This window comes from Lathamus discolor, chromosome 3 (genome assembly GCF_037157495.1).
Source record: "Lathamus discolor isolate bLatDis1 chromosome 3, bLatDis1.hap1, whole genome shotgun sequence".
In the NCBI taxonomy this organism is placed as follows: Eukaryota; Metazoa; Chordata; class Aves; order Psittaciformes; family Psittacidae; genus Lathamus; species Lathamus discolor.
Genome location: NC_088886.1, coordinates 100571609 through 100597762, shown reverse-complemented (window position 1 = coordinate 100597762; position 26154 = coordinate 100571609). Strand labels below are relative to the sequence as shown.

General features: G+C 38.5%; 1 protein-coding gene across 8 annotated transcripts in view; it reads left to right on the top strand.

The window, feature by feature from the left end:
• Positions 1–26154, top strand: part of LDB3 (LIM domain binding 3) — a 131787-nt gene that overhangs the window by 26094 nt on the left and 79539 nt on the right. For all 8 annotated transcript variants that reach the window (XM_065670819.1, XM_065670822.1, XM_065670826.1 and 5 more), the window contains exon 3: positions 11563–11714. In XM_065670819.1, coding sequence (XP_065526891.1) covers positions 11563–11714 — 152 coding nt within the window. The remainder of the gene's footprint in view (positions 1–11562; positions 11715–26154) is intronic.

The following is a 26154-nucleotide window of genomic DNA, read 5'->3' as shown; positions in this document are numbered from 1 at the left end:
CTAAGCAATGTTATTGAACAAGATGCTGTGAGAGAAGGAAGGATACTGGAAAAAGGAAACAGATGAAAAATATAAAGTAGGGAGGGTGGGAGCCAGTCATCCACTAAGTAATCTCTTGATTGAAGAGGTTTTGGAGAAACTTGGCTAAGACCAGACTCTTGACAACATATTAAAACCCAAAACTCCTACACTTTGTTTGAGCATGGCTGTACAGCTCTGAAAAATATTACTGTATATATTACACAACAGAGATCTTTCATAATTCCGTCAGTCATATTTCTGGCTGGATCTGAGATTTTCATGTTGGTATTAGGGAATACATCAATCTTTAAAGACATTTTTGCTTTATGCAGTCCAAAATGTCACTTTAATTTAGCCATTCAGATGCTTGCTTGACAAAATAGTGATGAAGCTCATTGTCATGCAGTTTAGCTATGTCCTCATTTGAGATCAAAGTGGAGGGTTAACTTTTTTCTATGTGTTCCTTTCATTCCTCATTTGCATCAGGCAGATAATGGTTTTACTAGCAGCAGGAATCCCTATTAAAGTAACTGTCATATTTTGTCATCCACACAATTCGTTGTTTAGCGATTCATTTGGTGCAAGATAAAGGAAAAAAGACAAACTGGGCACAGAAAGCCAAACCACCTTAGACTTCATGAAATTCTGTCTTGGTCAAACAACAACCTTACTGTTGCCTCTTCCAAACCAATTATTTTGACATGCTCCACTGCAGAAGTTACAGTGTCTAACACAGCCAAAGCAAACACTGTTAAGCCAATTTCTGAACTTGATTGCATTCCTTCCATGGACTTAAATAGATGTCCTGTGAACATTTATTCCATAACAAAATATGCAATCAGATTATCATAATTAGTGTATGTACCTTGGACTAGGGGAGGAAAATTCCTAATTTAGACATGTAAAATTTTGCAGCTCATTGTGGCTAGGTGTGTAGCTCACTACAACCTTTGCTTCTGAAAATATGTCTATAGTTATCAAGGAAGGAATAGAGACAAAAGTAGAGCTTTGAAATGGAAGTAAAGCACCCTGCAGAATAATTTTGCTGTGCAGCTTGATGATCCATAAGGAGCTGTGCTGTGAATCAAAGATGAAAGAATATCTTAAACTAAGAATCAGAACCATGTTCATCTAGATAAAGCCTGGCTGATTACACCAACCAGAGTAATGATGATTTTCACACATAATTTATGCGCCTAATCTTTGTTACCCAAGAATATTTATTAGATATGAATGTGTAAGCTGATTTTGAAATTCTACCCTAAGCTCCTAACCCACTGACCATGCTGCCAAACTGGTAGAAATCCTTATGATTTACTATTACTTTCCTTCCAAGTATAACTAACTACCTGAAAGAAATAGGAATGAAGAGAGGAATAGGATTTGTTGGAGTACATGTAAACAGTGTGCTTCAAGGCCTTACCTGAAACACTGTTAAAACCTGTATGTTCTGGAAAAGTAATCCTGCCTTAGCTTAGTGCTGCTTGCGCCAGTTAATGGCGAACGCCAAATCTAGATGAGTTAAACCAGCAGAGAAGCAGAGTGCCCAAAAAGGAATTGACAGAAACATTGCTCACAAGTTTAACAGGTAAAAGTATCACTAAGCAGCAATGTCAGTACCACAGGCAAATCTGCAGGCTGTGTTTTGCAGGGGCCTTTTGGGTAGATAGAAAGTGTTCATTCACAGTTCATGGTGCTTGCTTCGCCTTCTGTAACTGAAACAATGGAGACTTTTCACTGGATCCTCTGGAATGTAGTACAAAGAGCTGAAGAATTTATTAAGATGGGGCACACCCCACTTAGCATTCCTGACGCAGACTGAAAGCTCTCTAAACCCCACCTGTTGATCAGCAGGGTGAGCAGCTCAGAAGGTGAAAGGGTGTCCACAGGAGCATGTCAGCTGGGTAGGAAATACTAATTAGCCTTCTCTTCCTGCCTTAATACCTTCTTTCAAGTGCCAGTTACTGGTCATAGTCTTTGCACATTGAAATCCCGCTCCATACACGCACGTGCTGCATAACTCCTTGGGGAATGCAAAACCTGTCATCAGAGACAACAGATCAGCTTGTCTACAAGGGAGTGCTTCTCTGTGTGTCTGAAAGACTGGTGGGTGAATGTAGACAAAGTAGGTAATACACCTGGTATTACCGCTGGCAAGAGGTCCAGATGTCATCTCTGTCACAACAAGAAACAGGTTCTGTGAGTGTCAAAAAGTTTCTAGTTTTCCTGTTGTAGAAGTAGTCCTGTATAGAAGTCGTCTTATTTTTCTAACAGTGAGTATTTGGAATATGCTGCTGAGTGGGATGGTCCAATAAACATGCTTTACCATTTTAAAAAACTGTGGAGGGATTGGGAGTCTAAATAAATAATTTTCCCTCTGCCAAAAAAACCCCAACAAACAACAAACCAAAAAAAAAAAAAACCAAAAACCAAAACAACCCAGTAGTTTATCCAAAGATAATTGAGGCTTCTTGAACTATGCACTCTGCTGAATGAGATCACAGACTCCTGCCTTTATCTGGAATGGAGATTCCCCAAGATCAGCTTTTCTAGTGGTAGTTGGGAATTTCTGAATCATTTCAGCCCAAAATAGAAGACATGATGTGATACAGGTGAGTGGCATTGTTTGCATCTGCATACACAGGTTAATTTAAATGAAGAGTCATTCACCATGGGCAAATTAATGTTAACTAGCTGTGGCTATTAATTTCTTAAAGCTGTTTCTAAATAACCTGCTTCTAAATCAGCTTCTGGAACAGCTTCTCAGATTTATGGGGCATTCTTGTCAAAACCTGAATTCAGTGCACCCTTCTTGATGTTGCATTTTTTTAACATAGCAGTATTCTTAAATGTACCTTTCAGGATGTGTCGGCTTATAAACAGTATTGATGTTTAATGAAGACTTTCGCTAAGTTTTCAGAACTTTGTCTTTTGTGTAATGTTTTGTAAAATATTTTTACTTCAGATTCTTGCTAAGAAATCGTGCAGGTTGGGAAAGGGAGCTGGTGAAGCAGTACTCTGTGGGGAAAGAAGACAGTCCAGCTTCGTATATTGCACACACACTTCTTTCTGACCAGAAATTAAACAAGCTTGTGAGCCCTAGACTAATGTTAAGAGCTACTCAGGGTTTACTTGGCCTCCTGTTTCATCACAACAAGCTTGTGGTTCACAGGGGAGAGGAGTCAAGTAGGTCACTGAATCCACCCATGTTGCTTTAGTAGTATTAGTAGTCGCTGTATTTTTCTCAACAAATGGTACTTTTTCCATGTTACTTTTAAGTCTGAAATAGCCTCTAGCTACAGACAGCAAGTATGTTTAAACATTTCATTTCTATTATTTCATTTTTTTCTGTAAGCAGGAAGCCACTCTAAAGTCACATAAAAAATTGATATTGTAGAGTTATGGAAAATTAGTATACGGAAAAAGACAAAAACATACTTCGAAAACTTTCCATCTTACTACTGCTATGTGCCCTGAAGCCACTGTGAGATGTGTGGGAAGGTACTCAGCTACATTTATGCACTATAGGATTATAAAGTTGATGGATGTAAAATTCACTTAGAGGGATGCTTTTACCTTTAGAAAACCATGTATGTCTTTAACTTCTGCTTTGTCAAATAAAATCCGGGGGTGGCGGGGGTGGGACGGACTATACTCTCCAAGATTTAAGTGGGATATTTTTGAAGACTGTTGTACCCCCACTTTACTGGGTTGAAAACCAGCGCTTGCATCATCACACTATAAATAAAGTGCAGTCCTTGTCTTCAGCCATATCCACATCCCTCCTCAGTAAAGATAAGCAGTAAACCAAGATGCTTCTTTTTAAAAATTCAGGTTGTGTTGCTTTTAATTATTATTCTGCTAGTCTTCACAATCTTCAACATAACAAGTTTTCCTTTTTGGATTTGAGATTACGTCAGTGGTTCAAATTATTTCCTGTAAAAAAAACGTGGTTCCTGTGGCTTCACAAGGGAAGTGGCATCTCTGTGATCGATTGAAAAGCTAGGAAAACAAAGCTTAAGGTATTACATTTTAACACGTAAAAAGAACATCCTCAGTCTATAACTTCCCTTGCTTCCTGAAACATCCAGCAATTTACGTACCTCTAAAATGTGACAAGATTGTATTTTAACTGCCATGTCTCTAAATTTCCAGGGATCCTGCTGGGATGCCTTGCAGGATGTCGCATTATGCACTAAACATGATACAGCTTATTACAGAAGAAATTTGCATTGCACTTTCCCAGGGAATTTTGCTTCTATTCTTTTTTTATTCACTTGGATCTTTAAAGGAATTCTTCACTCTCTCAAGTCTGAAGCCTGTGCTTTTTTTTATTCTCTCACAGAGCATGGATGAATGCTACATGTACAAAACAGTTATGGATAAGGAGAATGTTTGAGTAATTGATGCTATATGATGGATTGTTAATGCTGAGCCATCCAATTGAAACAGATCAACACTGGGCTGTGTGGTTCCTTAAAATTTTAGATGTAAAAGTAATGGCACAATACCTAACATCATTCCTGCAAATTTCATTCTGATTTGACATCTCTGTCACTGTGTAAATGTGCTATGTTTCATCTTCTTTCATACAAATGCCTATGTGTATTATACTATTCTAGTATCTGTAGGCAAAGCATGGAGTTGAATACCACGTACTTATGGTTTGGAGGCAGGACTGCTATTTGCCATCAAACTGGCAGTTTGTGTTTTAGTGATCAGAGGAAGAATTACTCCTGTGGTATTCTGATGGCCAGAAACAAAAAGAACTCAATAAGCAAATGCACATTTAAAGAACAGTTAAATGTAAGCCTGTATCAATGTAATAAGTACCCTAATTAAAAAACACACAGGAGCAGAAGAGTCACTTACACATCTGTCAGATCTGTGATAGAACCTCAGGACTTACTCAAAGTCAAAGCTATTTTAAGTTGCTTAATATCACAAGTGGCTGCAGGCCACTAACTGCCAAACTGAAAGTCACAGTATTGTCTCAAATGCCCTTTTAGTCAGGGCTTATTGTTGCTGAACCAATCAAAAGCCCTTCAAAGTTACAAAGCATTGCAGTCTTAGTTATATACAATGAACTGCATTAAGCAGAATGAACTTGAAAGAAAGAACATCTTACCATAGTGGCCAATAGCAAAAGACACAAAGCCCTCAGTTTATTGGTAATGCTTGTAGGGGGAGACAAGACAAATTGTTTTTGTATGAGGAGGTAAAAAGGCTGCGCAGAATGTAAAATTAAGGAAGCTGATTGCTGTGAAAATGTGAAAGGCCGTATTGATAACTGAGATCTGCCTAGTTGAAACCCAAAGAAACATCCTACCTTATGAAACTGCCTTGAAATTAATTAGAATTTGAAAAAGAAGTAGGGAAGAGGAAGGGGAACCTTTGAAGAAACTTGGCAGTTCCAATCCTGCAAGCACTTACAAGCTGAGTGTTACTTTGCTGCAGGGAGTTGTCCTGTGGAAGTCAGCAGAACTGCTCAGGCACACGGACTGCCAGAATGCTAAGTACCTCAGCAGTCTCAGTTTTAATTTGCATTAAGGTTATTAAACTTTGATACCAAAGAACTTACTCATTTGTTCCTTAAAAACTGTTGTAACAAAACAATCAAGGTTTGTTATTATATGACTCACTTCTCTGCTTCCATTTCACTTGTGTAAGATACATAGCACACACTATCTTGGCACAGTATGTGATGCTAACTGAGAATAGACTGAATAGATCTAACAGCTATTTTTAGATGAAGATTATGAAAAGAGAGATTACTATTAGTCATACCATACAAGATTTAGAGAGCTGCATAGTTTTATAGCTATGCCAACACATCCCATTAAAAAGCCACATCCACATTTTTACTCTCATCTGTATAGCTGGTGTACATAGATGAGTTATGCTTCTAACAGGCTAAGCTGCAAAATATTTCTTTTGTAACAAAGGGCTGAAAATTTTTCATTTATTTGATGTAGAGGTGGGGCAAGGAATGGAATAGATCTTCCTTCCAAGCAGGAACCAGAGCATTCACACTCACTCTCAAGAAATTCCCCAGAAGCCTTGCCTAGGGCAATCTCCTAAGCATTGGTTATATACATCCTGTTATTTCCCAGCGGAAAATCTTTTACATTTGGTTTATTTTCATCACCTGGGTGTATGTAGCTTAGCAAGAAGGACTAGTCAGTCTTCTTCCTTGAAGAGCTTATATATATGAACAGCAGTCTTATGAAAGCGTTAAGTAGAAGGAAAATTTCTGGTGTTAATTGAGGTACCATTCCAATGTGGCCTGGCATACCTGAGATTGAGGTAAACTGGATAGCCTAAGTGCTGGTAGCCCTTCTGCTCTTGTAGTACAGCTTTCAGTACAGAGTGTCCTGAATTGTTAAGTGTTTTGACTGTTTGCCCCATGGAATCTCTGTGCTGCTGTAGCATCATGGCTCTCAGTACCTAAGAGAGGTAGATTAAAGCTATTTTGGGTGTTCTCACATGTCTTGTAATCTCCTTTCTTAACTACAGATGAAGCATAGCCTGAGAGGCCACTTGAGAGTGTTTCTGCAGCTTGCCAGGTCAGCTCTGTTTAATATAAACGGAAGCTCTTCAAGGTGTCAGTGGCATATTTTGCAGATCCCATGAATGTTCATTTAAGGCAGGTTTTGTTGTCTCATTAAAAGCAAAAGCGGAAAGGAGGTAAAAAAAATTAAACCCTGGTAGTAAATAGAAAACAATGAGACATATTATTGAGGAAAATGGTAGCTGCAAAAAGGGAATTTTCTTTAGGCTTGGTTAGTGATACAAGCAACAACTTTCATTTCCAGTTTCTTGCAGTTCTCTGTCTTTACATTTTTCAGCTGACACTGAAAGGTGTAAAAATCATCGTCAAAGATAGTCTACACCACAGAGCAAACGGTCCACTATCTAGGCTGTTTCTTTGTTCCTGTTTCATGTTTTCTGCTAATGTGTCACATGAAATGGTGTATTTTCTGCCTGTGATTTGTCCTAGTGGGTTTTATTCCTTTTCTTTGCTGTTTTATTGAATTGTCTTATATTTTCTAGGAAAACCCATGATTTTCCCTTTGAGCAGTATTATAGAAAGTGCTCAGATGCTCAGAGGGCTGGAGCACCTGTGCTGTGAAGACAGGCTGAGAGTTGGGCTTGTTTAGCCTGGAGAAGACTCGACTCGGGGGAGAACTTACGGCAGCTTCCAGTACCTAACGGGGGCCTACAAGAAAGCTGGAGAGGGAATTTTTGAAAGGGTGTGTGGGGATAGGAGAAGGGGGAATGGCTTTGAACTGAAAGAGGGGAGGTTTAGGTTACATATTAGGAAGAAGCTCTTTACTGTGAGGGTGGTGAGACACTAGAACAGGTTGTCCAGAGAAGCTGTAGTTGCCCCATCCCTGGCAGCATTCAAGGCCAGGCTGGATGGGGCGTTGAGCAACCTGGTCTAGTGGAAGGTGTCCCTGCCTGTGGTAGGGTGTGTGGAACTAGATGATCTTTGAGGTGCCTTCCAACACAAACCATTCTATGCGTGTATGATTTAGGAAACATTAATATAAATTTCCTCAGCTTGTTCAAAGTGGTAGAGGAACTGATGTCTTCAGTCGAGACAAAAGTACTTGTATGCATATGGGCATTCACCAGTTCAGTGTGACTGTACTGCCGTGGGTTTTCAAAGTATGTCTTTCCTCATTTCAGTAGGTTGTGCTCCTGTTTGCTAAATGAGGAAGCTGAATGAGCTGGCATGAGCCTCAGTGCTTAAAAAGCCTATGAAGGCTTGTTGGAAGCACCTGTACAAAAATCCACTTGGAAAATTTAACGGGGAGACTTAAATGCTGTTTTCTCTGGAAAGGAAGCATATTTTCTAATAATCCTTATTGTCTGTCCTTTCATTTTCATGTAAGAGTATATTATAGTCTACTTTTGTAAAACTGCATTATACTGTATTTTCTTTTAATATTTTATTCTATTCCAGGGATCCTGAAAAGGAGAGTATTCACTCCTAGTGCTTTAGCATATGTATAGTGCTAACAAACACTTTATTCTGTGAAAAGTGGAAAATATATCTTGTTGATTTTGGGATTGGGGTCAGGAAGGGGTCAGGCATAACTCAAGTCCTGATAAAAAAAGAGACCCTAGCTAATGCTGCAAGCTACTGTATTAACACCTTCTCAGTTCTATAGGCCTCTCTATGTATTTTTGTCTGACTTGTAAATCAGGAGTTCCTTGGGGTAGGAAAGCTGTGTCCATCCATCTGTTTGTACAAGCATTCTTGTTAGTATTTTAACACTCAGCCATCCAAATGATGCCTGATCCCTATTCTGTCCCCCTCTGGAGTGTAGCTGGGGAGGCTTGGATGGGAACACTTGCTGTTCTCAAGGTGGTGCAGCAGCTGCACTTTGTACACTGCCTCCCGGAGCTCCTGTTAAGTAGTAGTTGCTCTGAAACCAGTGCAGACTTACTGTTTAGGGCACAGCTGTCACTGTCGTACTATATATTCACCCAGTATACGGATCTGCTCACAACAAAGCGTAGTAAGAATTCTCTGTAGTGCATTGAAAGCAACATGTGGTACTTCCAGACTGCCCACTTGCTTTAAGCTGGGAATATTGGAAGTCAGATGTGTGCCTCATAAGAAATCTGTGAGGGCTGAAAATTCATGTATCTGAAGCAGCAAGTGTTCCTCTGCTTTTCTGAGAGAAAAATACTTGGCTTTTCAAGGTGAAGCCTGTGCTTGGGCTTGAGGTGCTAAAGAAATACTGTTAAAACTAGATGTCGGTGGTATCCTGGCTTGGATTTTGAAAATCAGTTGACAGAAATAGCTATACCCTGACTCTGCGGAAGTTATCACTGTAGCCTTGAATAAAGGTGTTCGCAGCGCCTAGCGTCTGAAAGCTAATGTTGTAATCCAGAGCAAGTGAGTTACAAAGGTTTTCTGAAATAGTTCTGTCTAGATCTTGCCCAGAGAAGTTCTAAGAAAAATACATTGGTGGTCAAATTGGAATATGCATATTTGATCTAGATAGTACTGTATTTCTTCTGTTACTGCTGTTAATAGAAGAGAGGCTGAGATGAGGGCAAACTAGAATTTACTGTGTAGACAGATCTGGATTTGCAGTCTGATTCCAAGAGTTAATTATCGTTCACCCTTCATTTATAAAAGTATTTTTAAAAGCTTTTTAAATAGAAAATAATCCTGAAAGATTTCTCAAAGGCATAGTAAGATCTTCTCTGCTTGTGATTATATTTAGTAAATTTTTAGTGGATCAGAGATGAGTTTTCAAAGGAAAATACCAACAGATAAACACTTTGCATTCCATTCCTTTCTGCTGGATCTTTAAAAATGGGAACAAGATAGTCTTGAATGTGCCTCAACACTTCAGATCTGGCTGCCCTGTATCTCCATCTGTACACTGGTATTTTGTCCCCAACAATTACTGACTGTTCTTAATGTCTGCTGGAAATGCACACTGTGGGTTCTCTTGAAAATCTCAGAGAAGCCTGTTAGCTTCTAACTAAAATAGGTGTAATTTTGTACTTTGATTTGAATATTTTAAACAGATTACACATCCAGGGTCTTTCAGCAACTGTACAAGTAGGTTTGCAAATAATCCGTATTTATAGGCTTCTGGATTCTGTGTACTTCACACCATGCAAGTCAATGAAATTACATAGCATAGAAGCTAATGTTTGTATAATAGGCTAGGAAAACAAGGCCTGTAATATGAGTCTCTTGTTTCTACTAATCTCTTTCTATGAGGGTGCATGAGACAGCAGAATAAAACTCCATCATTGAAACTACCAGGAAGCATTTTCCCCACTGCTCAGTTCGTTAACACTGGAAAATACATCAGGGAATGGCACTGCCATCATCAGTCAACTCTGCTTTGCGCTCGAACATTGTGGCTGTGGCTGTCCTTCACTTGGAAAGCATAGAGTTCTGATTGGTTTTATCTCTAATGAAAAGGAATAGAAAGCTGTCTCTTCCAGTCAGATCAGTTCTGGGATGTTGTTTACAGTGCCTAATTCCAAAGTAATCTCTATTTTTATGTACAGTGTCCAAGTATTCGGGGTGCTGTGTTCTAGCATCCTGATACTAGAGCCTTTGTTCTAGTAAGATGACAACTGCTGTTGTCAGATTACACTGTCAATTAGACTGCCAACATCAATACTGAGCACCTTTAGTGGGGTGTTAAGAAAGAGGGTTTTTTTCTGGTTTTTTCTTCTCTATCTTTGTCAGTGGAAGAGAATAAAGAAGCAGTCAAAGGAATTGTTTTGGAAGGACTTTTTTAAGTGTTTGGAGTTATATTGGGGAAAGGTAGGTTAAGGAATTTCACTTAACATTTGATGATGAAAAGTGTGTGGATTTGTGTTGGGTTTTGGTTTCCTTAGGAATTTAACTTCCCAGTTTCAGTCTGGCTGAATTCACAGGAGAATTTTGGCTCATAATCAGACACATCTTTCTTTTATGTTCATTGTGGTGAAGGAACAGGCTTTTTGACTGTAGCCTTTGCTGTAGTATTTTAGATTATCCTAGGGTTTTCTTAGAAGTGAGGAATGTAGGGGAATATCTAAAAATAAGAGCAGACCTATAGCTTATGGCCATACCCTTTAAGTACTGAGGGCTGAAAACAGAGGACAACTCTAATGTGCTCAGTAAGATCTGATGGTATGTGAAAGCTCTTCTGTTTTACTTGGAGTTCCCTAATGGAGTCAAGTTTCATTAAGTAGCTATACCATATCAGTGTCACCCTGATGCAAGCAGAGAGGACTGTGTAAAACTGAGGTCAGGACACTGTCCATTCAGAGAAGATGCAGTTCACAAAACATCTGGAGATAACAAAATGTGATGCCATAGTGAATGACCCGACCTTTTGAGCTGTTGTCTCAGGAGCTGGGTTTGTAGTTGAAGCACTGTGGCTTCTTATTTCTAAAAGTGCTGGTCTGCCTTTGGAGTGTCAGATCCAACAGGTTGATGAGGTCATCTTGGGTATATAGTAATCTGTCTTGGTAATGGAGCTGTAGTTGTATGTGGGTAAGGGTAAGCAGAATGGTTTCCTATCAAGCTTGCTATGAAAGATGCAAAGCATGTCCAGGGCCTCTCACACACATTCATTTTCTGTCTGCTCAATATAATGAATCAGTTTGGGAAAAACGGGGTTTAGGAGGAAAAATACAATAAAATCATGCAGTAGTTCATTGGTTTTCTGCTTTTGAGTAACGTATCTATATAGTAATACAATATAAATAGCAATTATTATTTCCTTGATGAGGAGCTAGTATGTGGTAAGGGAATCACTGCATTGGGCTTAACCTCTCAAAATGGAAGTAACAGCAAGTAGATATTGTCCTGAAATGTGAATTAACTTTGAGTTTAATTTCTGCAAATTTTGTTGCTCCACCCATACAATAACAGACAGCTAATGTTGTATCACTGTATTTATTGCTGTGTCTATTCCTCATTAAAAATCTGGTTGAGTTCTCTGTGAGAGCTTTATGTACAGAATGACTTATCCTGATACAACTTTTTTTCCTTTTCCCACACAGATCACCCCTGGCAGTAAGGCAGCACAGTCACAGATGAACCAAGGTGACCTTGTGGTAGCCATTGATGGAGTCAACACTGACAGCATGACCCACTTAGAGGCCCAGAACAAGATCAAGTCAGCCAGCCACAACTTGAGCCTCACTCTTCAGAAGTATGTTGATTCAAGTTAAAGTCCTTGTATTAAGGGCTTCCTATGAAACTTGTGACTAAGTGATATAAGTGTTTTTTCTCTGTCTGTTAGATTTACTTGATGTGTTCAATGCACAGATATGAGATAGAATGCCGAAATCTGCTTTGATTCTTGTCAAAATCAACATAGATTCTTACAGAAATCAGTATGGTTGATATGTTGAGTGTATCTGTGTTGAATTTCAGGTGTAATCCTGTATCCATTCAAGCTTCTGTTTAAAATTTGTTAAAGCACAATACGTAACAGGTCTCTCAGCTCTTCCTGGTTAATGTTGCTTCCAAGGAAACCTACTCTCAAGTCAGATAACCTTGCGCAGAGATTTTCTGTAATAGTTGCATTAATATTTAAAGATCCGTGATGTTATAAAGCAAAGTAATTGCTATTTTTATTGCATTCTGGAGAAGATGATTTTTCCAGAGGCTTGGCAAAGGCTGGTACAGAAAGCAGGTTGTGATGTGGAAGTATAATTTCTGAGACTATACCAGAAAATCTCATACATGGATGTGCAATAGAGCTAAAACAGTATCAGGAACAGACTAACACCTAAGGGAAAAAGATCTTTACCTGAGGTTTCCAAGACAGCGCAGGGTACTCTAAAGCAAAATGTATGGCTGAATTTTCCACATGACTTCTTCCACGTTTGCCTGTAAGCGGGCATTCCAGATAATGTATAAAACAAGTACACAAAGTAGAAAGATGCTAACAAAATTGCAACACATTTGTTAGCTTCTGTGAGAACACTGGCTAGACTTAGATATTGCCTAGAAAAGAGTTTAAATTAAAACTTTTCAGATGTTCCAGATTCTCTCAAAGAAAAATCTTTGACATTTTTCTCAAAGGGCATGCTCTAGCTGTTTCAGTGAATGCAAGTGAGGCAGGGAGATGTATGGAGTAACTGCTGCCTCATAGGATGTGCATGTGTGCCTCTAGTGTGCTTAGGAAGGTTTTCAGCCAGCGTTAGGGACCAGGAGCCTAATCGTAAATGTACTGAAATGGGCTTTATATTAGACACCAGAAGAAAATGGTCTTTCCAAATTGTTGAAGGCAGATGGGGTGCCGTTTTCATGCATGTAATTGAATTCTTATAGCCCAGTCCCGCTTCTTTTTCTCTGTTCTAATGAATGCTAGTGATACTATGAGTATAGGTATGATACCTTTTTAAAAATATTTACATTGTTCTGGATTATTTTGGATTTGAAATTTAAGGAAAATAATTTCTGATTATTTATTTTAGAACTTCTGTCTGCTTTCCTGTTGAATCCTTGTGTTTTTTTCATTGAAAGAAAATGTTTCCTTTTGTGCTTGGGCTTGTTGCATATTTCGGGTTAGTTTTCCTGAATATTGGACCTGAAAAATGGTCCAGTGGCTGTCCCTGTGGCTTGGCGTTTAAAACTACAAATAATCAGTTCTCCTTCCACACAGAGGATGGATTCCCAAATCTTTGACCAACAAAACCAGATTATCCTAATGCATATCACAGATGCAAGTCGCTTAAAACCATAATTTTGATCAAGTGCTGGCAGGGACATCTCATGTGAGTAATTGTTGTGCTTTTGTACTTGCTGACATCTAAATTGCAACAAATCTAGTTGCCACATCATTAAAGAAGAAAAGGTGATTTACAGCATCCAGGACAACTTATTTATTGTTGAATGATTAAAGTAATTAATTGTTAGCTTTCTTTAAATATTGTCAGAATGCTGAAGGCTTTTTTATTGTGGTATACATTACTCTCTGTGCACATAATTCTAGTGGAAGTGTCATTTTTTACTGCTTTGTTGCTCATCTATTGTTTTGTTTCTTTTTCATTAAGGCTTGCCTTGTCCCACAGTTCCAAAACAGTAGTATGTGATTCAGATAATCAAGTTATGTCAATAATGGACAGCCAAAGTAAGCTGTAATGGAGCGTTCCACAGACTGAAATATGCTTGCATAGATAATAGATGTCGATGAGTTAAGATCCATTTCGAAAAGAAGAAAAATGGCATAAAGTGATATGAAATACCATTAAGCACTGATAGGTCAGACAACTTCTTTGTTAGCAAATGAGAACATTCACGGATGATGTTTGTGCTCTAAGTGTATACAATTCATAGAATCTCCTCTTCAGTATGACAGTTGCTTTTTCATGTGAGCTGTTAGTTTGCATTGGTGACTTATTCAGCCTTGCTAGAGCTGTATGATAAAAACTAAGATTAAAAAGTAATTATTTTTAATAGAGTGTTTTTTCTTAGATGATTAGGGGCTATTCAGAAAGTTGTGCTCAGAGGCATTAAGCTGGCTTTCACTTTGCACAAGTTGGTGTTTGTACAAGCTAAACCCTATCAGCATGTGATCTCGGCCAACTGACATATGCATGTCAGTTACACAGGTCCAGTATCCCAATGTCTTGAACAAAAAGCATCTCCACAATATTTGGGAAGTTAGCTTAATCTCACCTTGAAAAATTATTTTGTAAGCACAAATGGATTAATTTGCTGAAGTACAAGAACCTTGTGGCAGTTTAGTCACCTGCACAAAATTTACAATGAATTTTTTTTCTCAACAAAAATAATTTCATGAAAATTTTATTGGTGAGAGGAAAAATAGTTATCATGAAAAATATGGGAGCAGTCACTAATGACAGCAATTTTCAACCAAGTAAGAACAAAACAGGAGAAAGGCAGAATCTCCTGCACTTGGTTACCAGGAAAATGACTGCTAAGAGATCATTTTAATGTTTTTAGACATGGCTTGCAGCAATAAAACTGGAGTGGAGTGTTCCACTACTATGGAAAAAACGAATCTAGTTTCTGTGAAGATGGTAGAGATGGGTATAGCCAGTTGTCTTATTCCCATAAAAGTATGGAAACATTGGAAATCCTTTCAAATGGAAAGGCATATATGTGCATTAGGAATTTCACTATTGCGATGGGAAAACTTAAGCCCTAAATTTTGGTGATCTTGGACATTTACGTGAAATAGTCACATGGCTCTACACAGTATGTTTCAAAGTCACAGAATGCCTTACCATGCAATCTGTGACTTGGTTTCCCTGTTGCAGCACTGGAAGTATAAGTGAACTTGCTTGTTTAGTCGAGGAGGCCATGGAAGAAGCAGTGGAATGTGAAATCTAGACATAAATGCTCTGAGACAGAAAGCTTTTTATTTTTCTAATGGCTCTTGGCTCTCAAGAGCAATGGCCTTTTCTTTTATTGATCCTGGCCATGAAGGTTTCATGGGTATTGTTTATAACCTGACAGTTTGGACAGTATTTGCTGCTACTCACTTTTATTATCACACTCAATTTTCCTGTGGGGTTCTTTCTTCAGGGTGGGGAACTGGTTAGTTTTTATATGGGTGTCAAGAAAAGTTGTACACGGTGTCAGCACTTGTGCAGGACACAAATTGCAAGACATCAGGCGTAGGAGAAGTGAAACATTAAGAATGCCCATTTGTACTTGCCTCCCTACACAGTGAGAGTCTGCATTCTCTGTCTATACCAACGTAGTTTTTCTTCAAGTACCATCAGTCTGTACTGTTCAAGGTGCGCTAACACAGCTCTTCAGTGAGTGCTTAGTGCATAGTGCTGGCCTGAGTGGAATTATCCATGTAAAAATCTCATAATGGGCTCAGGAATTGTGGATGTCAAGTTGGTTTTGTTTTGTTTTGTTTTGTTGTTGGTGGTTTTTTTTTTTTTTTTCTGGCAGCTTCCTTCCCTAAACTCCCTGTAAAATTTGTTCTTATCACTTCACCCATGCTATATTTTCATGTGAAACCAGAAAATTAGGGTGGAGGTCTCACCAGCTGTGCCAGAGGTTTGATCAGGCAGACAGAACTTGTTACTGGCTTGCGTGAAACGCTGCATTTCAGGACTGCTCATTATCAGTGTCTGGCTACCTAGTTCTCCGGAGCCTGAAGTGTGCTTCCCTGTGCTGCTTTGGGAAGTTAAAGGATGCAGACAGGCAAGTGGCAGGGATTTGAATAATTTGGACCATTCTTGGAGAAAGAAACATGTGATCCAGACATGTGGAAAGTATGGATCCTCCAGACCACCTCTGCTTCCTTCAGTGTAGAAGACAAAATAGACCTAGGAAGTGAGTTATCTTTGTTGAAGAGAGCAGCAGTGAAGGGAGAAGGAAAAGAAATTTCTTTGCAATGTGCACTGTTACCCAGTAGAACTCTATGAGGTGTGATAGTACTGAGGCAAAAAAGGCTGATACTCTAAACCATTAGATACTTAAATAGACGCAGCTCTTAGAAGCCTACATTAATGTAGACGTACTGATGGGGATAGGTGCAAGTTCTGCTAGACCATGCTATGGAAGGCTGTGATCATACTCTAATGACCTGGGTTGTGGTGGAAAAAGACATTGGTGTGCTTTTAGTCTTTTGCGACCTCCTGGAATTTAGTTCTCAATCATTTTTCAGTATCAGTTTCTAATCAGTTACTTGAGCTACACAGCTGCCCCAGGCATTTTAGTTCTAGGCCAGTAAAAGTTCATCTTCAGCTGGTGGCTGTCCCACACATACTTGGCCATGAACTTATTGTCCTGCACTTCACAGGTGAAAAATGAAATGTGCGCAAAATCTATTCTTATTCCGTACAAATAGGTTTCTTTTTAAAATTCACAGTAAATGCAGTGCACTAGAGTGCAGTATTACTTGTCAACAGGTTTCGGTGGAGTATCCATAACATTCATTTGATCTTAACTCAAGGAATCTGATCAGCCTCCTTGGAAAGGATTCACCAAATGTACTGGCTTGGTTTTGGAAAGTGCTGTAACATGAGCGCGCCTCATTCTGCTGGCACAAACATTCCTGGAACACTCTAAGGCTCCTGGCTTGGCGTCACCCTGTGCTGCTGGAGAGGAGCAGGGGTTGTGCAGACTTTCTGTGCTTGGTGTGTGTTGACACAACCTTTCCTTCCCAGGGCATGCCAATGGTGCTACCATTCACTTCCAGACAGGCACAACTGACTGTCTTTTGCTGGAAAATTGTGAGCTAAATAATCCTTTTCTCTAGTGAAAGGGAAAGTCTCAGAAATAAAGCTGTGAGAGACTTATGGTAAATATTTAATAGCTTTCCTTTTTTGTGCAGCTCCAAAAGATGGCTGATCCTGCAGTATTTATTTCAGGCCTACTATAAATAAAGCATGTGGTGACAGCAAACTGCAAGCAAGGGGAATTCAGTGGTTATGGCAAACTGCTTTCTTTTGTCTGAAGCTGTGAATAGTAACCAATTCTGTGCGTGTATTAGGTCTGCTGATGGGCGTATTTTAAATCGGATTCAGATTTAGGCTGAGTTTATGATCAGAAGAATTAGAAGAGAGTATCTGTCCCAGTTTAAGAGTAAATTAAAACTATATAAACAATATTGATGAAAGCATAGTCTGAAATAGCGGTACTAAGACTGTTCTATAGAAATGCTTCCTAAGAGTATTGTAGGACTGTAGCGTTGTAGACAATTGTAGACAAACAGATAATTAAAATATGGATTTGGAATTTTTTACTTTATTTGATTCTGTTACATTCATCAGACTAATAATGTTTTCATTCAGAGGCTGCTTACAGACTAGAGGTAGGATTTGAGGCCATATAAATATGACTTTTGGTTTCTTAAAAGGAACAGTAATGCTAGTGGTAATTTACTAGTGTTCATGTTCAGCATTGTGAATATATCTCCTGAAATTTGTTCTTAGAGGGACTAAGTTTTCCGTGGATGTTCCTGGCTTTCTGACTGTAGTCTTCAAGCTATGAAAACTGAATGCCCAGTACCAAATGACTGCTCCTTTGGTGAGGCTGCAGCAACACTTTCACCCTCAGGAGTCCCACCTGGGACTCAACAGCTAGTGTAGCAGCATTTAAAAGTTTAGGGAACAAGGACCACATCAAGACTCCAGTAGGGATCTCTGAATTAGTAGATGCAGAAGTGAGGTGGTTGTGACCATGCAAGACCATGGATTAAGGATATGAATGCTTGCCTCCTATCAGAACACAGTATTTAGCAAAGTGTTGACAAAGATGTGCCATTTGTGTTTGATAACATTTCACTAGAAATTATGAACTCTATCCTGTTTTGAAGTACAAATACGTTCATATTGCTGTAGAAATATACCTTGAAATTTGAGGACACTTCAGAAAAAACAGTATAAAAAGAAAAAATTAAAAAATAAAGCTCTGTTCTTTAATCCATTCCCTTGAGTTCTACATAAATTTTGTTGAAATATGCCACTATGAGTCTCAGTAGGATTTAATGCTTAAATTAAGAAAATACTGGCTAAATATCAGAAAGAAATAAAGTCAAAACTCATGCAATGTTAGATATTCCATGTGCTGTTCACTGGAATAATTATGACCTAGGCTGGCTCAGGTACTCAGATCTGTGACCATGTGGACAGTCTGTGTTGGAGCTCTCCATTCACTCAGTGAGTGCCTTAGTCTGTAGGTAACTGCATGTACCTGTACTCAGGAGAGGTGTTACAGAACCTACCTTTGGGCAGATAGGAAAAGCAGAGTAGTTACGCAGCTACCTGTGTGCTTTCCTGAATCACAATGAGATAGAATTTTAAAATTTTAAGCAAATTAGTAGATAAAGAAGAGGAACACTAATTGTGGATGTGAAATGTGATACTAGTTAGTTTATTTTGCTTAGGCATATGGCTCTTGAACTCTTGAGAGTCATCTGCCTCCAGTAACCAGGGTTTCCTCCCTAGACTTCTGATGATGCTGTATGTTCAAAACATTAAAAAAAGCATATCCTACTAGTGGATTAAAGAATCTACCATGTATTACTGTGAGCTGAGAGGTGGTCCTCTCTCACTCCTTATGAAATAGAGGAGAATCCTATTGCATAGCCAGTTGTCTTTGTATGTGGGTATGAGAGGACAGTTAACAGATGTCAGGCTAGGGTTTGGAAAGGGCTGTGAGTTACTGTCTTTGAGTAGTAACATTTAATGCTGTTAAAATCAACGAGCAGCTTTTTCCATGGAAAATGAAATAAAATATCAGTGTCAGTCACTGCAATAAATATAAATACATTCCTTACACGAGCAGTTTAACTGAGTGGACTGCTATTTACACTCACTGCATAAAGTGTTCTCGTTAGTTTTAGAAAAGGGTCTGGAAACTGTGGATATGTGCCAAGACTTCAAAGGTCAATGAAGTTTTCATTGCAACAAGATTCTACTTAGGGATTGGAACTCTTCTGAGTGCATGTCAATTTTCTTTTCCCCCCAAATACCAGCTTAGGGGTGAGGTTAAAAAAAATCATTCTTACTTGTCTGAGAAAGATTATCTCCATGAGGATCTTTTCACATATTACACTGCACTCCACCATAGAAAGGTCAAGCTAGGGAAACATGGGCAATTCTCACTGGAGTCAATGGGCTGACATAGCTTACTAAGTACACAACAGTTGTACTCTTTCAGACACTTACTGGTTGTATTCTACAATGAGGAAGTAGATATGTTACCCAAAATGTTATAGTAGACAGGAAGGTCACAATGTATTAGGGCTGGGACCTTTTCTTATTGTTTAATATTGATTAGCTTAAGCATGGTTATGTCAAAATGTAAATTACACGGTTGAAGCTGATTGGAATGGATGATAGAGTATTTTTTAGAAATGGAATGAGGAACTGTTCGATCAGGTGATACTAAAGCTTTACTAGATCAATCCTGTAATGTGTTATTTGTGCATGCGAAGTTCATGGTTTCCTTTGGATCATTTTTACTGTGGTGCTTCTTGCCCACCAGCCATTACAAAAGCTGCCATGGCTCATTCTTTTTTCACAAAATTTTAATCATTGATGGTCCCATTGTTTCTTACAGTGAAAGCAGTGATACACCAAGGTCTGTTTTGCCTGGCTTTCAGGCACCTTCATGTCTGTGATCTCCCTGGCTGGAGTCTATGGCAGCATGGTAATGCTGAGCGCTGGGTACAGGCTGGCCATGTGGAATTTCTGCATTACTGTAATGACAACTTCAGACAGGACTTGAGTACCTCAAAAGGAAACAGATTATTTTGATAAGTCCTGCCTAACTTTCTTGACTTTCTTTCTAGTCAAGGTGTCTCAGATACAGGCATTAATGGAAACCTCATTGAAGTGTTTTAGCTTGGAAACAGAAAAAGACCTAAATGAGTTGTACTGTAGTTAATTTTCCATGGTCACTAATTTTTCTCCCATATATGTCAATTAGAAATACTCTAAAAGCTATGTGGCACACGGTAAGGTGCACATCCCAAGTAAGAGTAGTAACAGGAAAATGAGCTGAGTAAATATGCTTCATTAACATCTTTGGGAAACTAAAGAAAGTAATTTCTGGTCAGGATGCTCAAACTCTCCTGAGTTAAACTTTTGCGTTTTGAAGATGTTGAGTGGCAAGGGAAAGAACAGAATTCATCTGCATAGTATAGAAATCTGGATTTGGACAACATTTGAACTCCTCTGTATGAGCAAAGGCAGTTACAAAGCTCTATGTTATTTTCCTGTGAGTCATCATATCTTTGAAGTTCAGTTGTGATTCCCTGGTTCGAGAGCTGTCTCTTTAGGGTGATGCTCTACAGCAGTCTCCAGTGCTGCTCTGAAGTCTGTACCTGCATTCTTAAAAATTGTTATTTATTATGTTTACTGGGCATGGTTGAGTCACATCTCAAGACCAGGGTATGGTAGGTTACATATAGGCACTGAATCTTTATTCAGCACCTCTTCTGTTCTTTATTGATAATAGCTTATTCTTTGTGCTATGCTATTAGATGCTTTTATGACTCAAATGTTCTTTTCTGCTCTTAAACTGATTACCTTCTTATTTGTATGTTTGCTTTAAATAGATGTTTTAACATCTCTCAGTAATTACGAATAATGAATATAGTAATGAAATTATTACTAATTTCTATGCTGAATTTAGAGGCTTCAAGTGAGACACTGTATCTGAATATATACCATTAAGCTTTGATCCCTCTCTGATAATTTTGATTGTATTTCAGCCTCTCTGTGTTGATTCTGTAACTCCATTCTCTATAGCTAGGCAATTCAAATTTTGCATTTAGCCAGTTCATTATTAAGGTGAGAATAGTGCCTTTCTATTTATAATCAATGCCTGTTTATAATTTCTGAGTGTCTGAAGTAGTGCGGTTTTGCCTGCACTGTGCTGAAAGTACCACTTTTATTCCCCTTAATGTTTCTGCCGTTATTTTAAAGCAAGCTTTGAGAGGAACTTCTAATGTTTTTAGCTTATCAGTAATAGGCATAGAAAACATGTAAATGAAAAGTAGAGAGTAAAAAGAACCCATCTCCTCCCTCTAGTAGACTCCTGTTTCAGCCCACTTAAAATGTGTTTCACTTGTGAAACCTCTGCTGTTCGAATTGAGTTAGTATGGATAACTAGAAAAGCTGTGCAAAACTCCTGTAATGAAATCTGAAGTCAAATGTGAATTTGGATTGGGTTAGCATTAAAAATTTACGTAAGTACCATTGTGATTATAATCTGTGGATGAATAGTCCTAAGCAAACTAGGCAAGTAACATATTTAAGCTTAAAACAAAGCAACTCAGTAAATTAGCAGTGTGAGATGACATTTGAATGACAACATAGTGATGTCAATAAAGTTTTGTGAGCTACGGCTGATCACTGTGTAGCAGTGATCTGTTTGGTAATTCAGCAGTAAAGTTCATTTTCAAATTCTTACAATCTCTTTATTATTATATAGAAACCAAGTTATGGATTTGATAGAAATTAATGTATGCTTTCAACACTGTTGATACCAGTGCACCTCTACATACAAATTAAATCAGGACAGCAGGAACAAGTTCTATAACTTGATGAAATTTGCAGAGGATAAATCCACCTTTCTTTATGGGTTACCTGAATTGAGTTTTTGGTATCAGTACGGGGAGAACAGGTTTGAAGATGGTTTAAAACCAGTGCAAAGACAGGAAGAAGAGGACAACAAGAAAATAACCTGCCTGGTAAAAAGGTGTCCATGCTCCATGGAGGTTAAGTGTAGATCCTGCAGTGTGTGTTGGGTAAGTGCCAGGCACATGCTCAGCTTCCATACTTAGTATCCTCTGGAGAACTGTCACACAGAGAGCAGAACGGCAGGGATACTGGCAGAGGATCCCAATTTGCCCTTAGAAGCTGCTGGGATGGAGGAATTTTACTGTTGGTACCAAGACAACTAAAAAGAGATGGAGGCATCGGGAGGTAGTTGTTCCATTCAGGAGGGAACAAGGTGGAGGACAGAATTCTGGGCAGTTCGAGAAAAAACAGAATTTGCATAGCAGGAGGAAGAGGAAGAGTTAAGAAGATGCCATAGGCACTATGCAGATGCCACAGAAGTAGAAAGGGTCAAAGAGAGACCAGGAGAGTAGAATTTTCTTCTCAAATTTCTTTCTTTTTTTTTTTTTTTTTTGATACATATTCTTTTTCAAAAATCTCAGCTTTGTGCATAATGTCTCCAGTTCCCTTTCTCTCACAAAAATCTCCAAGGCTTCTTCCCTTTTCTTTTCCCTTTCTATCCCATGTTTGTGGTTGCCCCTGACTTGGTTCCCATCTAAGGGATGATGGGAACTACATACTTCCAAACAAATTCTTTAATAGATTTTTTTTAATCGCAGTTTTCCTTTAGCTTGGTGCCATTTATACTTAAGAAGTATATAGCTGTGGGTATGAGCATTTGTCTGTGTATAGCTGTGGGTATGAGCATTAGGTCTGGAAAGCATAATTGCCTGTCTTGCAGTCTGAGTGCAGCACAATGCAGGGAAATAATTAGAAACCAGTCATCCAGCTAAGTGTTAATATTTGTGTTCACCATTAATATATAGAGAGCAAAACTGCTGATGGAAATACTTTCCCAGTTTTCTTGCAGGCACAGATGATAGCCTGAGAGGAAAAGTAGGTCTCATCCTAGCCCCAGAGTGATCACAGTTACATTTTAAATACCACCAAGCATTTCTGGGTTTTGTCTGTGAATCTCATTGGAATCACTAAGACAAGTGCTTGCTGATTTCCCAGGCAGGGCTTAGAGAATTAAACCATAGTATCACAAGACTCAAGATTTTCTGTGCAAGACTTACAAACAAGAAGCAGCTTCTGTTCGGCTAATTAATTCGCTGAGGATTTAAGTGACAGATTACTGATTTTATCACTTATTAAATATCTCTTATTAAATTGATACCTCAAATTGATAACCATGTGTAGTATTTAGTCTGTCCCTTCTATGCCTCTTACCCCCATCACCCCTGCCAAATGGTCAGGGATACTATTGCGTTAAAATAGATACTTAGCAAAAGCCCAGTTCTACATGCTCTGTTGTTTTGCATCCTGCTATGTGCTTACCTGCTCCACTCCAGAATGACTTGGTTTCAATTAGGTGACATGTAAAGTATGTAAAATGTTTTCTAGGCACTTCTAACCTAATCTAACCTGTTTCATTACCTATCCATGCACTTGACCCCTTTTCATTTTCTAGTGGTTGAAATATTAAGATAACATTATTAAGATGCTCAACAAGGTCTAAATAAGTGCTCATATGTATTAAAATGAAAGGAAAATCTTACTGTAAGAAGAAAAATGCTTATTTTAGCTGTCCTGAGAACTAGAAAGACAGTGACTGATGAAGATACAAAATATGAATAAGCCACATGAAGACAGAAAAGAGCTATTATCTCTTAGATCATGTCACCTCTCGGCAAGTACAGTATTGTGCTCCCCTGACGACATGGGTTAAACTGATAGTGCATTAAAGAACTTTCTTGCAGCCTTTCCTGGGACAGGCAGCTCCTCTTGATGCAGTTGACTTCAAATGAACCTCTGTTGTGAGTGCAGATACCAGGATTGAAGTGCTCTTCGAGTAAAGATATATTTATGTAGGTGGGAACAAGTAGAAATTTTGACAGCCATATCAACAGTGCTGTCAAATTGATCTGCTTTGCAAAACTACATCCATCTTGGTTTGGAACATCACTAAGAAAGAGAACCAGTGTTGAGGAAGAGGGGAGGTATATCTGTGGAAAGGGGGAGAATTAATGCCAGAACGATGTATTTGGTCATCATTAAAACTGTTCTGAGTTTTCATTTTTAAATGAGGTTTTTGCTTCCATTTTTAACTTTGAAAATACAGGAGAAAATGTCTAACAGTTGAAATCCAATTGCAATCACAAAACCAATCTTGATGGAACATTTCAACATCAAATCTAAAATTGTCACCGTCTGTGAGATTTGGACTTTCATCTTCCTCATAACCCTGCTAAGCAAATGCATTCCCTGAAGGTCTGGAGTAAAATAATTTTGTAATCAATGGATTAAGATGTAAATCTGGACACACACATTTACAACAGCACCATCATCAGCTGAAAAGCAACCTTGTGTTGCATCTAGCAAAAGCGGGAGGAAAAAACTGACCTGAACTTGCAGATATTTTTCCCAGAGGAGTAATGGCCTTTATGTAAATAATCACTTTATTCTGTAAGTGCATACACTTGCATTCCACAAATTGACTTCACCTCTTCTGCCCTTTTCGCTGTTTCAAGACTCTGCTAAATCTAGCAAGTCTCATCATTCTGTTTTTCAATCTCAAAGCTGTAAACATGCAGGGCTGAGTTATATAGGAAACTCATTGTTTTAAAGTAGCATCTTGAAACCTCAAAGTCAGTGTGAAATAAATATCTTGGTCGGATAGCACTGTGAATGACAGATGTAGCTTATCGGTAATGTGGAAGTAATACAGCTTTTTAACATCATCTTCTCTGGTCAGGTAATGAGTGATAGAAAATAGACATACAATAAACAACTGAAGTGATGGAGTAGTTTGGTGAATAAATCCCTTTGCTGCAATACCAGTGTTTTCCAAATATGAGTCAAACATGCAGTATGTGGTTGTTTGCTATACCTCTGTACATGACAAGCAACATTTACAGTGCTGAGCAACTTTGGCACTAAAATTCATGATCAGTGAGCAGAGCAAGGGGGACACTTAGTGTTTACTCTGCACAGCTCTGGTCTTGAGTTTGCCCAGGTTCCCCCATATAACTTCAGAGAAATAACTGGGTGTACCCAGAAATGACACCAACGGAGGACCAGAATCTCCACCTACATCTTTGTTCATAAATTGTCACAGTCAGTTTTCGGCAATTCTGATTTTGTTCTGGAGTGCAGCTGATTGTTTTCTTTTCCTTTTTTTGTTGTCTTTCATGATACATACACATGCGTATAATTTATTGTTTCTCTTTTTAAGCTGAAATGGTTGGAGGAAGGGTACAGCACTCTCTCCTGAGTGAAGATCATTCAGTAACTTGCCTGAGGAAATTTTGTTCTAGGCAGTTAGCGGTTAACTCTTGTTCTTAGAACTTAAAGGTATATGTTTCTCAGATAATTGTATCTTAGGGAGTATATTGTGATAGGTTCCAACTGTGAGTATCAGCATTAGTGCCTTTTACAGTTTTCTAGCTTCTTGTTTCAGGAATACTTTGTCAGTGAATTTCACAGGATAATTATCTGTTGTTAAACAAATCTCCAGTTTTCATTGCTCCTTAAACTGTTCACTTTCATAGTATCTCATTATGAGGTAAGCATCTATTGCATCATCTGTTTTCAGCTCTCAGAGTGACTTCTATATTTTCTACATGGAAATCATACAGTTCCTGTAAGGATTACTCCTTTTTCTTAGTTTTTTGTTTGGTTGGTTGGTTACTCCTGTTTATGGACATATTACAGATGTGGCAGCTAAAGCTAAACACACAGCTCAGTGTGGAGCTAGGTATTAATGCAGGGATTGCCACTATGGGTGAGCCCAGTTTTTTTCTAGCTCAGCTTTCTATCTGATAGATGCCCCTGGGAAGTATTTCAAAGGAAAGTACAACACAGCCTTCAGTAAGGAAATAATGCTCTTCCACTATTGGTCTTCTAAGTTGTACCATAACAAATGAGAGTCTGTATGGCTGCTTATTTTTACCCAAGGTACAGCAGCTGTTGGGCTTTTTCTTGCAAGTATAAATATCTAATCCTTTCTAATATCCTGCTATTCTCGTAGTCTCAGTGGTGTCTTGTAACAGTTTCACTTTGGGTTAATCAAGTACTCTAGGAAAAAGTTTTCACCTTTATCGATTTTATGTGTGTTGTCCTTTTAATTTCACTGCACGTCCAGGAACATAGCTTTATTTCCCCTTTTCTGCCATTCATTATTCTCTAAACCTTGGTATTTGTCTTCCCTTACTCATCTCTCTAAAGCAAACAATTCCAAATGCCTCAGTCACTTCCACTTGATTTTGCATGCTTGTAAGAATTTGTATTTTGGTTTTGTACCTGTTCTAATTTTGAAATGTACTTTTGAAAGATGAGAATTCCAGGCATAATCCTGATCTGTAGGTTGACAACAGGATATTACTTATATAATTCTGATTCTTTTGTTTAACTATTTTTGCA